General features: G+C 31.7%; 1 protein-coding gene and 1 non-coding gene across 14 annotated transcripts in view; both read left to right on the forward strand.

Moving 5' to 3' along the window:
- Nucleotides 1-12,567, forward strand: part of ACAP2 (ArfGAP with coiled-coil, ankyrin repeat and PH domains 2) — a 137,028-nt gene that overhangs the window by 88,816 nt on the left and 35,645 nt on the right. For 7 of the 13 annotated variants that reach the window (XR_004299806.1, XM_032406873.1, XM_032406877.1 and 4 more), the window contains 3 exons: nt 1,875-1,886; nt 5,592-5,704; nt 10,071-10,091. Coding sequence is in view for 11 of the 13 variants with exons in the window: in XM_032406873.1 (XP_032262764.1) it covers nt 1,875-1,886; nt 5,592-5,704; nt 10,071-10,091 (146 nt within the window). In the remaining 2 variants the exon portion in view is untranslated. The remainder of the gene's footprint in view (nt 1-1,874; nt 1,887-5,591; nt 5,705-10,070; nt 10,092-12,567) is intronic. The other 6 variants (XM_032406879.1, XM_032406871.1, XM_032406876.1 and 3 more) reach the window with 3 other exon arrangements.
- On the forward strand, nt 850-1,012 carry LOC116634208. The gene has a single exon (XR_004299909.1). It is a non-coding gene; the product is annotated as a U1 spliceosomal RNA (small nuclear RNA).

Genomic DNA, 12,567 nt, shown 5'->3' on the forward strand with positions numbered 1-12,567 from the left:
CAGCAAGATACCATTGTGTTCGAACAAATCCTTTAAGTTGCTGTAGTAATTGAATTGGATAGAAAATTCCTCCTTTTTTTTTGTGAAAAGTAAAATATTTTTTAGATGGTCAGGCAGTATTTGAAAGCCATGTTTTTGAACCACTTTGCAAAAACTCAAAGGATCTTTTTTTTTTAAGATTATTTATTTATTTATTTATTTATTTGAGAGAGAGAGAGAGAGAGCACGAGCAGGGAGGAGGAACAGAGGGACACAGTCTCCCTGCTGAGCAGGGCTTCATCCCAGGACTCCGAGATCATGACCTGAGCGGAAGGCAGACGCTTAACCAACTAAGCCACCGAGGCACCCCAATCTCATAGGATCTTAACTAATTAAAAAATGGCCCTTAGAATTTAAACTGCTATTTACAGTTTCAGTTAGGATATCACCAATCCCTCCCTGTAAAGTGTGTGAGTGAGAGGGGGTAGCGTGTGGGGTGGGGGGTAGGCAGAAAGGGTAGTGGAGAACATCTTTGCATCAATGTGTGTGTTTGGTATTGTGGACTTAACAGCTATAGTTACTCTGAGGCAGCCCTTGCCCTCTTTCATGTGATACTGGAATTTCACGTGCATTACTTGTTAATTTGCCTAAGCTTAGCTAAACTATTTGAAAAATATATTTTTAAAATGGAAATTTAAATATGACACATTTTTATTTTTGTGTGTGGAGAGCTTTGAATACAACTAACTTGGAACTCAACCTAACAATATTTTGTCTTACATAGTGATATTTTTGTGTGGTAATCTGAAAATAAAATGAGAGAACTGGAGGTTGAATCTAGTCATACAAGTATGTGACAAGATGCCTTCTGTACTTACCTGGCAAGGGAGATAGCATGATCACAAAAGTGGTTTTCCCAGGGTCAGGCTTATCCATTGACTCCAAATGTGCTGGCCCTTGGAATTTCCCCAAGTGTGGGAAACTTGACTGCATAATTTGTGGTAGTGGGGCACCCTATTCATGTGTTCCCCTAAAAAAAAAAAGGATGCCTTCTAGCATTGCTTTAAGAAATCTGTTCCTGTGGTATTGACCCGTCAGATCAACTTTTGTTATGGTTTATTTAGAATTTAAAATACCAGTGAACTAGATCTGACATAAAAGATGTCAGTAGAGGGCGCCTGGGTGGCTCAGTTGGTTAAGCGGCTGCCTTCGGGCTCAGGTCATGATCCCAGGGTCCTGGGATTGAGTCCCGCATCGGGCTCCCCCTGCTCTTTGGGGAGCCTGCTTCTCCCTCTCCCTCTGCCTGCCACTTCCCCTGCTTGTGCTCTCTCTCTCTCTCTGTCAAATAAATAAATAAAAATCTTAAAAAAAAAAAAAGTAGAAAAAAATCAAAGTGAAGTCAGTAATACAAGTAAGGAAAATTTTATTGGTGATGGGTTATTAATATTCAAAGAGAAACATTATAAAGGGAAAGATTTTCTACTGGATCATCTTTAACTTAGTTACTTCCAGTTATAGTTAGGTAAGACTAACTTCCTGTTTTGTTTTGTTTAAAGTTAGACTCACTTTTGGTTGGGTAATTTGTGTTAATGACATTACCATGGAGAGATTGTTAAAAATTGGGACCAGTCATTTCTAATTAAAATGAGAGATCATGATACTTGTAGATACTTGTGACTGTTTGCTTAAATTGAATTATTTAATGAATATTATGTATCTTTTAATATCTTTCCCTGTTGTATACACAGCTCAGTGTTGTACTGAAGGGCCAAAAGTAGTAGATTATTGAATCTAAGATTAATTTACTCGATTTTAAATAATAGTCAATTACTGCTGTACTTTAAAGAAAGTAATGCTATTTTGCTTTTTTTTTTGCCCTTAAATGCTGACACAAGGCTGCATTACAGGTAAAAAAAAAAAAAAAAAAGAGAAAAAGAAAATGATTCAATCACGTAAAAATTAAGGGAAAGTATGTCTAATGTATCTAATGTAATTATTTACATACATACATTTTTCAAGAATTGAAATTGATCAATTAAAGAAACAATGATGCTATGCACATTCATGTACATGCCTTTTGGATATGTGTACATATTCCTGATATATTTATACCTAGGAGTAAAACTGCTGGTTCAGAGGGTATAGATAAATGCTAAATTACTTTTCAAAATGATATTACCATTCCTGACAGGCAGCACTGTGAGTTCTCAGTGCTCCTTGCCACCCCATGGTATTGTGAGAGTTTTTAATTTTTGCTAATTTTGGTGGGTAGATACTGACATCTCGTTGTGGTTTTAATTTATGCTTTAGTTACTAATGAACTCAAGTACCTTCCCCTGTGCCTATTGGTCATTTGGATATCCTGTTTGTGAAATGTCTGTTAGTTTTTGTTCCATTTTTCCAACAGGTTGCCTAACTGTTGATCAGATTCTTCATATCATCTGGATATAAGCCTTTTTGGGGAGTTATATGTGTTTTTAATTTTCACATAGTTTTTTTTTTTTAATGTCTTTTATGTTTGGTACTTTTTGTGTTTTGTTTAGTAAGTCCTTCTTATCCCAAGATCATAAAGATATATCTCCTGTATAATCTTCTAAGTGTTTATAGATTTGCCTTTTATGTTTAGACCTTAAATCCATCTGTAATTGGGTGATTGTGTATGGTGTGAGGTAGAGATCCAATTTCCTTGTATTCTTATACTGGTATCTAGATGATCCAGAATCAGTTAACTAAAAAATGTGTTCTTTCCCTACAACTCTATTATGTCTTCTGATTTACATCATGTTTGCATACACGTGAAGTCTGTTTCAGGTTTTCAATTCTTTTCATTGGCCTTTTTGTCTTAATTGTGCCAATACTATGCTGCTTTAATTATTTTAGCTTTATAGTATATCTTGATATCTGACAAAGCAAAGTCTCTTACGTTCTCTGCTTCAAAAGTGAATTGCCTAAATTTTGTGTTCTTATATAAATTTCAGGGCAGACTTTCAGGTTGCATAAAAATAGCTTTTGGGATTTTGATTGATTTCATTGGATCTATGAATCAATATGGGGAAGGATTGATATTTTTATTTTATAATGTCTTCTAATCTATGAGCTTGAAATATTTAAGTTTTCTTTAATGTCCTTTATAAGCTTGATATTTTCTTCTACATCTTTTGTTAAATTTATTCCTAGATACTTATATTGCAAATATTATTGTAAATGTTGTCTTAAAATTTTCTTTTCTCGCTGTTTACTCTTATTACATATTAGAATAAAATTGATTTTTCTATTGACTTTGAAACCTGTTTTCTTGTTAAGCTCTCTTTAATGCTAATTTATCTCTGGATTCTTTTGGATGTTCTTGTACAAAGTCATATCATCTGCTAATAATAATAGTTTCTTCCTTTCCGATTTTTTCCCTACTTCTTTTTTGTTTTGTTGGCTAGGACTTCTAACATAATCTTGAAATGATAATGGTCCTTCTTGTCTTGGTTGCAATTTCAGAAATAACTTCTCTTTATTGGTCAATCTTAGTCTTGCCTTCTCTTCCCTGGGCCTCACACCAAAGCTTCAAATTCTGATGAGGCAAATGCCCTTAAGGTGAAATCTGGCTTCCTTGATCTGCTTACCTCTTCAAGCCTGCTACTTTCACTTAATCTTTTGCCTTTGAGTATTTCTTCCTAATTTGTCAGCTCATCAATATATTTAAATTATAGTATTATATATTTTATACAATGCTATTACTTTCATTATAAAATCATATAATCTGTCACATTTTAAGTATTATACAATATTAATTGATACTAATAGTAAATAAATTGAAGACAACCTATCTCAGGAAATACAGTTGAAAATTAGAAAAATACTTATAATGCACTGTACTTCAAGGAGGTTATATTTTAATGTTTTAAGTAGCATCAGGGTCATTAAAAAACTGCCAGTGTTATAAATGAAACCTTTAGAATGTTGCCAAACTCAATTATGTCAATTGCTGACATAATCATCTGTGTGCATAATTAAATACATTACAGCCTCAAATAAATTTTAAATGAGGGAATTAAAGTTTTCCTGATTTGTTTTTCCAAAGAAAAAGCAGGAGAAAGTGTAGCAATTTGTTTATAAATTCTGTTTCATTTGATTATTTTGGATTAGCATATTTTTTATGGTTAAATTTTGAGAGATGTCAGCAGAGGCTTTTAATTTTGTTTTTCTGAATTTATTCTGTTTCCATTTTCCATCTTTGTAGACGCTTAGATTTGGAAGGTTCCTAGGTGATTCTCACTCTGCCTCCCCTCTAGGGGAGGACTCTCACATCCCAGAATTCTTGGCAGATGGTCATGTAGCTTCTGCCAAAATCTTTCTCAAGACAGAGTTTGCTATTCCCTAAAATAATAATATTCTAACTTTCATTATTGGTCCAGAAGTAATTTTAAAAGTTCTGAGACTGATTTTTAGAGTTTTAAAATTGGGGATAATAGCAGTCTTGCAGTTTTTGTACAAATTACTTTGTAAGTTCATCAAGAAATATTTTTTATTTTAATTTTTTAAAAATATTTTATTTATTTATTAGAGAGAGTACGAGTTGTGGGGGAGGCCCAGAGGGAGAGGGAGAAGCAGAAGTAGACTTCCTGCTGAGCGGGGAGGCCAATGTGAGGCTCCATCCCAGGACCCTGGGATCATGACCTCAGCTGAAGGCAGACGCTTAACCGAGTCACCCAGGTGCCCCAAGATTTTTTATTTTTAAATGATCTTTACATCCCACGTGGGACTCGAACTCACTACCCCGAGTCAAGAGTTGCATGCTCTACCCACTGAGCCAGCCAGGCGCTCCATCAGGAAGTATTTAAAATATAAGATTTCTGATTTCAAAACTTCATGAATCCTTAGAGGAAAATTGAAAGTTTGAATTGAATTCATGTGAAGACTAGAATGTCTAGAATGATAGAAGATTATGAGGCATTCCATAATCCTTATAAAAAAGTGAGCTCAGCATGCCCACTTCAAAATGTGGTTCTTTGCAAAACAAAATTTTATTTTAGGAACATATGCCTTTATTCTATTTCTGAACTCCCCAGTAGTGGAGTTAGTACTCCTATCACATTAAAAAACTACCATAATAGTAATATACTTAGAGAATAGTGGTAGATTTAAGTAATCCCAGTTTAAATATATCTATATTCCTTTTTTTTAAATTGATATCACACACATCACAATACAATATTAGGATAAAATGAAAACATTTTAAACATAACATGCATTATAATGAGTTGTTCCTTTTGTCTATTTGTATACATAATATTTTGTGCCTTTAATCACTGTGTATATAATTTGTATTGTTTTTCAGAGTATTATTCTATATAATCATCTGTGTTTTAATATTGTCATTATAATAATTATTGCATAACAGGCCATTGAATTGAAATACCTTTATATATATATATATATATATATATATATATATATATATGTACACCCCTAACATTTAGGTCTCCCCTTTTCTTATGACTTAATATAACTTAATATAACTGTTTTAATACAAAGCTTTTCTGTGCTTTGAGCTGTTTCTCTATGATAAATTTGTTGTGTAAGGGACTTAATCAAATCGTACAAACCTTTATTTCGTTTAGGATTTCTCCAATGATGACTCTAAGTTAGAATATAATGTAGATGCTGCAAATGGCATTGTTATGGAAGGATATCTGTTCAAACGAGCCAGCAATGCCTTCAAAACTTGGAACAGGTAATATATTTCAAATACTAGTCTTGATCTTGGGACATTGTTTTCTGACCTTCCCTGTGATTTGGCAGCTCTTTCTTTCATAATTCTTTAAATTCACCGTCCATAATAACTTTCTTGAACCCAGTCCATTGAAGATAAGTTGCCCTTCTAGGAAAGGGGATCCTAAGAAGCAAGTGAAAAATGATAGCACTAATTCTAAACTATAAAATTTAAGCAAAGTATAAACCAGGAAGCAAGAATTTTTTTCTCCTTTGGGTTCCTTCTCTGTGTGATGTTTATGTACATTTTAATTTAGTCTTTCCTTATGAATTTTCACTGATCTTTTGAACTTTGCAATAACTTTAACCAGGACTTTTAGGAAATGAGATTGTTTTTGTATGTGAAGTGTGTGTGGCAGTTGGTGCTCCTTTATTCTAAACTTGATGGCTACCAAAAATGTTACTTTTTGTTGTTGTTAAACTGGTTTTTATAAAATATTAATCATGTAAATGTCTGTTATATAAATATATAAAATATTTTGTTTTCCTGTGTATTAATATAATGAAGTGAAATAATTTCAGACATTAAAGCATAAAAAAAAAAACATGTTGACTCAGGATCATCCTTCCAAAAAGTAGTGATTAGTCTTTTATTCAAGGATGCCTCTGTTTTTGCAAAAAAACCAAAAAAGTAGTCAGAACAATTTAGTAATAATTGAGAGTAATAATTAACATTGGGTTCTGGTGAATTGATTTACATTATTGGTTGAATGTGTTTGTTTTATTTGCTACATGAACAGGACATGAATTCACTTAATGATAGAGAAGATTGTTTTCTTTTTTAAAAAAATGGACATTAACAAAATAAATAGAATTTTCTTGGTAAATTTAATTTAGTATACATTCTTGTTAATTTAAATGGAAACTAATGCTTGAATATTTAATGTATTAAAATGGATTCCTAGTGCACTTATTTTGATTTCTTGGTGATGAGGTTATATGGAAAAAATATTCACTAGTATTTTCAAATGTCAGTGATTTATTGAGCATTTCCCTAGCATTTGATATTGCCAGATATTTAAATCTATGAGGTATTTTTTTATTTGAAATAATTTTTCTTTACCTGAGGATGAATATAAACTAGAAGGTGATCATATTTAATATTAAAGCCTCTTTGAATTACGTAGAACTTCTAAAATAATGTATGAATACAGAAGGACCAACTAAGGTGGTCTGGGTAGAAATAGTGTTTCTAACTAATGTAAAGTGAAAATGAAAAATTAAAATTCTGTTTTCTAAGCTGTTTAAGTTAAGACAATAATCTTTTAAGTTTTTCCTGGCAAATTTTCATAGCCAGAATAGGAAATTAAAATAAAAAATAGTGTGTCACATTTTTATAATAAATAAAGATTTCTCAACCAGTACAGTTTCATGAGGTAATGTTAGAATTGAATTTTAACCTTCAGATTTCAAAACAACCTACTTAAAGTTTAACACAGTGAAAATACAATAAATCCATAGAAACTATACCATTATGTTAAGAAGAAATGAAATGATCTTCCATGGACTACTCCAATGAGAAATGATCTCAGACTTCAAAATGAAGCACAGTAAGTGTTAGTGGAAAATTGCATTGCCATTTAAGGCAATAGGAGAAATTTAATTCTGATTTAAGCATGGACCTTTCATTTTTATTATTTGTTTCATGAATTCTATTAATTGACATAGATAATAAAATGTAACTAAAAGCAAGTAGGGAATAACTATTAAATTCTCAGTTGTAGACATGTTACCTTCCTTTTTTTTTTTTTTTTAAGATTTTATTTATTTATTTGACACAGAGAGAGAGAGCACATAAGCAGGGGGAGCAGCAAAGGGAGAGAGAGAAGCAGGCTCTCCGCTGAGCAGGGAGCCCAATGCAGGGCTCAAGCCCAAGACCCTGGGATCAAGACCTGAGCTGAAGGCAGACGCTTAACCGACTGAGCCACCCAGGCGCCCCTGGTTACCTTCCATTTGTAAAGTGGAAAAGACAATGCCTTTGGAAATGAGGCTGCTCTTTAAAGGAGATGCCATCTAATTGTAGTGAGGTGACAGTTATTGATTAGAATCATGGATCGTATTTCAACATCCTAATTTTTAGTAAAGAAATGAAGGTGCAGAGAGATGGTTGCTCTTTGAAGGTCACACAGCTGGTCTGTGACAAGACTGAGGCCTAAAACCTGTCATTTTTTTTTTTTTAATGTGCTATGGAAATTCCATATAAATTTGTGTTCTGATAAAATAGAATATGTCAAATCTTTTAAAAATAGCTTAAGAACTATTAAAATTTTCTAGTCTATTTACATTATTAGAAAAATTATGGATAGCAGATTATTTCATTTTCATATGCCTTTAAAAAGAGTGTTTTCATGAAAATACCAGTAAAAAGCAGACTTCTAAGGAACATAGCATATAAGCATTGTATAAAAGTATCTTCATAGAAAACAAGTCAAAACCTTATAACAAAAGTTTTAGATATTTTCTAGGTTATAGGTCAGTAATGGTGAAAGGGAGAAGAAAAATCTATTAAATGTTAGAATTTTTTTCTGCTTTCAATTTAAAAATTTGGAATGTATCTTAAATTTCTTATATGAAGCTTATAAAAAATCTAATCTCAGGAAGTACTTGGCAGTTACCTTCTCTTTACCTATTATGACTGTAGAGTCTGTCCTCCTTCTCTAATTAGTTCTCTATCCAGCTTGATTTCATATATTCGATTAGACTTCAAATAAAAGGCTGTATTTGTGATATTTGTACCTCAACTTTAAAAATCTAGGATTCCAGTTCTTCAAGCATAAAGATTTTTCTGCTTACTGTTTACGTATCTTCTTTAGATTGTCCGTAGATTAGTTTTAGGGAACACTTTTCCTTGTAGTCACTATAAGGTACCAATCATATGATGACAAATTTGCCATTATTTATAGTTTTATGGAATAGTGGTGTGTAATATTTTCAAAGCCAACATTTATTTATTTATTCATTTTTATTTCAATTCCAGTTAACATACAGCATAATAATAGTTTCAGGTGTAGAATTTAGTGATGCAACACTTACATAGAACACCTGGGGCTCATCACAAGTGCCCTCCTTAATCCTCATCACCCATTTAAGCCAACTTTTAAAAAAGACTTACTTCCTGAGGGAAATGTGTATTTGACTAGGAATTCCCAGGTAGTTTTAAAACCTGTCCCTGTGCTTCATAAAATCTAAGCATCATTCTCTAATTTGAAATTTTACAGAAGAGATTATATGTTGTGTGATGTGATTGAAAGAGTGTACGGAGTGAGACACTTTTATGTCTTATGTGAATTGTTGAATCTGTCTCTCGGTTTCAGATTTCTAGTTTGTAGTGTCTCAGGATTTTTATATGTCTATAATATATATTTTTCTGAAAAGGTGAGATCTACCAAAATTATCTCTCCATATCAGGCCATTTCTCAATGGCAGCTTAACCTCAGACTCGAATCAGTGCCAGATGGATTATTCGTACCTCTGTGTCTCTTTTGCTTTTTATGATACATTCAGAAAGATGAATGAACAGGAAAATAATTAAATACTAAGATTATTTAATAGTAAGCTGGTAAAATGAATTAAGAAACTGAATTATTACATGCTATGGTCAGTCTGTTGAACTAGAAAATATAGCTAAAAGCATAAAATGTATTATACAGTTTCTTAAAGTATTATATATGTTGCTAGCACAGTTATAAATTTTATTTTTATCGACTTTTTGTTTAAAATAAGACGTGTATGCATAGATTAAAGATACTCTACTTATGTGTGGCCTTTGAGTGTCTGCTGTCATTGATGAAAAGGTAGGAGGTAGGTTTATTTGCCTAATGATATTTTATAATCTTTGAAATTCTTAATTAGTGATCCTGTTTTCCTTATGGAAAGTTTTCATTTGTTTCAGGTTTATGAAGATATATCTATAGTGATTATTTCCCTTAATTTTTTAGGAACAACTTATTAAGAGGAGAAGTACTGTATTTTATAGCTATCACCATAGAGGCAGAAAAATAATAGTAGAGGTATGCCCAAGTGTGCTAAGTCCTATCAGAACTTTTTATACCATAATAATTGGAAAAAATTTTTGAATATTTCTGAAATATTAGCATTTCAGATTCCTAAGAATTAGAATTGTGTAAATGCATAATGTATAAATTTGAGAACAAAATGCAACAGATATTTTTGACTATTTTGTTAGGTTTGAGCTTAAGCTTGTTTCTTTAATTCTTGCTTTATTTTCATATCATGCTAGTCCTTTGCTTATTTTGCACATTTGCGTTTTCATTCTTTTACCACCTTTCCTTTATGTTTTAATCCTGCCCCATTTTTTCACATGACAGGAAAAAGCCCGATCATATCAGGTACCAAATGGCTTCCTTCCCCTCATTCCTGCCTTACTCCAATTTCCTCTTTGGCACGAGAAAGCTCATAATTAACCTGCATTTCAATTGGATTACTTGCAATGGATATAATGTCTCATGTTTTAAATTGGGAAGAAAACACACACATTTCATTTGAGGAATGGAATTATCTTTTCATTGCCAATCGCCTCTATTTGTTTTAATTGAAAATGAAAACATTTGATATATTTATAGTTCCCCAGAGATACAGAATTGTATAGATACAAATACAAATGCCTTTTTTTCTTTTTTTTTTTTTTTTTTTTTGAGGAAAATAAGCCAGTAAGCAGTTTTCAAAAATTTTAAACAGTAACTAGGAATTAGCGCCTTTGGTAATAATCATATTAGTTTTATTGAAAATAAAAATTGTCAATTCCAGCTTTTTTGTTTTAACATTTTGGTCTTTTTCCTTGGGAAAATTTAAATTGAATTTGAAAGATAGTAGCATACATGCTGAAGCTTTTAATTTTGTTAAATGTTCACCTATTTGGCACATATATGAATATGTGTGTAAATCTATCATTTTTATAGTTTTAGTGAGAAATCTACAGATTTAGAAGTTTTACTTTTACATTTTATTCTTGGTTTCAAGTGCAGTTCTAGGACTCATGATTAAACATGGTAAAAGACACTTAAGTTATTTTTTTATATATTTTTTCCTTTACCCTCCATGCTTTGTTATCTGGAAGCTCTCATAGGTATTTCAGTGTCAATAATATCTAATTGTTTATGAATTTAGTATTTTGGTCTAAAGTCTTTATTGAGTTATTTCACTTTGGGATAGATATAAAGTGGTGTGTTATTTTTCTTAATGAGCCAAGAAATTTTGCTTTTTAAAAAACAGTCTTATATTTTGGCTTTGTGGTCAGTTTCTGAATTTTGTAGAATATAGTGTAGTTGTCAGCTCGGTGCTTTCTAAAGTTTGTCTTTTTTATTATTTAATTATCTTAAAAAATTGTTTTTTAAAGTTTAGGTAATCTCTACACCTAACGTGGGACTTGAATTCATGACCCCAAGATGAAGAGCTGCACGCTCCTCCTCCTCCTCTGGCACCCCCTGGCACCTCTATTTAATTATCTTTTAAAGTAGCTCCAAATTGCAGGCAGCACGAGCTTGAAATATTAAGTATCTTATTCTATACATCATAGGCTATGAACTCTCTCATTTTTCCTTTTATTAGAAATGTTAATAATAGCTAGGATTATCCTATAAGAGCAGTTTAAAAATTATATTCCATTTTACTTACCTGATTAAAGTTTTGATCAGTGTCAATGAATATAGTTGGATCTTTTTTTCTTTTTTTTCTTTAATGGCAGAGGAGGGGAGACAGTGTCATACAACATACAGATCTTAGTTTTTTTTTTTCTATGTAAGGTACATTTTGATTTTGTTCCTTAGGAAATGTTGTCAAAATTAAGATGAATTTATAGTGTCTTCCCTGAGTGTACAAAAAAATGAAGATGTGCGAGAGTCACCCAGAAGCAGATAGATGACAGGGGAACTGGGCTTCAGAAATATACGTGAACCTATAAAGTTAATAATCAGGTTTTTATGTAGTGTTTTGTTATTATTTTTAAAGGTTATTATCCTAAGATGCAGCAGTTCAATAGAAATTTATTTTTTAAAGACCTTAGAAGCATGAAAAGTTTACATGGTTATATGGGTGTTTTTCTATTGTGCAGTAAAACTATAGTTTTTCGTAGAATTATATATGATCACTATACTATAAAACATGAGTTGTTATTAGTGTAGTTCACCCTACTTCAAATGATTTTTAAAAAACCCACATTAATCAATATCAGAGATTGTTTCCATTGCATGTCATCCTAGTGGCAGGGCTGCACCATTTTGTTTGTTTATAGGTATTTCCTTTAACATTTCTAACCAACTATGTGTCCCAAAGCAAAGAAACCCAGAAGTTCTTCCTTTTCTAGCCTGCCTCTTGATGATTTGCATTAGAGGCAAGTCACTTGGTTTTATCTAGATGCTTATTTAACAAATCTCTATTTTAATGGTAAAGGTGATGCCTTTTTAAGTAGCAAGAAAACCTAACAGTCTGTCTAGCTTATAAATAGAAAAGCATCTAATCATTTTCACAGCTTTGGAGAATTAACTTAATTTTTTAAAATAGAAATTCTAAATATGTCTAAATACATTTTCTAGTGCTTTGTATTAGTGTCAATGAAAAGGTAGAATCTCTATCCGCTAATAGATTAATAACTAATGTTTACAATAGAAATCATCTCACATGAAACTAATTTTAAAATAATGACCAAATAGTTTTACCTTTCATGCTTGATGAGAATTTTTGCTTCCTTTTATGAATGGCTTTTGGCTGTGATTTTTTTTTTTTAATAAATCTTTAGGTTCTTTTACTGTTTTAATAAATTAGAATTAGTAAATATGCCATGCATACCTTAGCTTTTTCTTCTAAAAA

The sequence above is a fragment of the Phoca vitulina genome, unplaced genomic scaffold, assembly GCF_004348235.1.
Source record: "Phoca vitulina isolate PV1807 unplaced genomic scaffold, GSC_HSeal_1.0 scaffold8, whole genome shotgun sequence".
Classification (NCBI taxonomy): domain Eukaryota; kingdom Metazoa; phylum Chordata; class Mammalia; order Carnivora; family Phocidae; genus Phoca; species Phoca vitulina.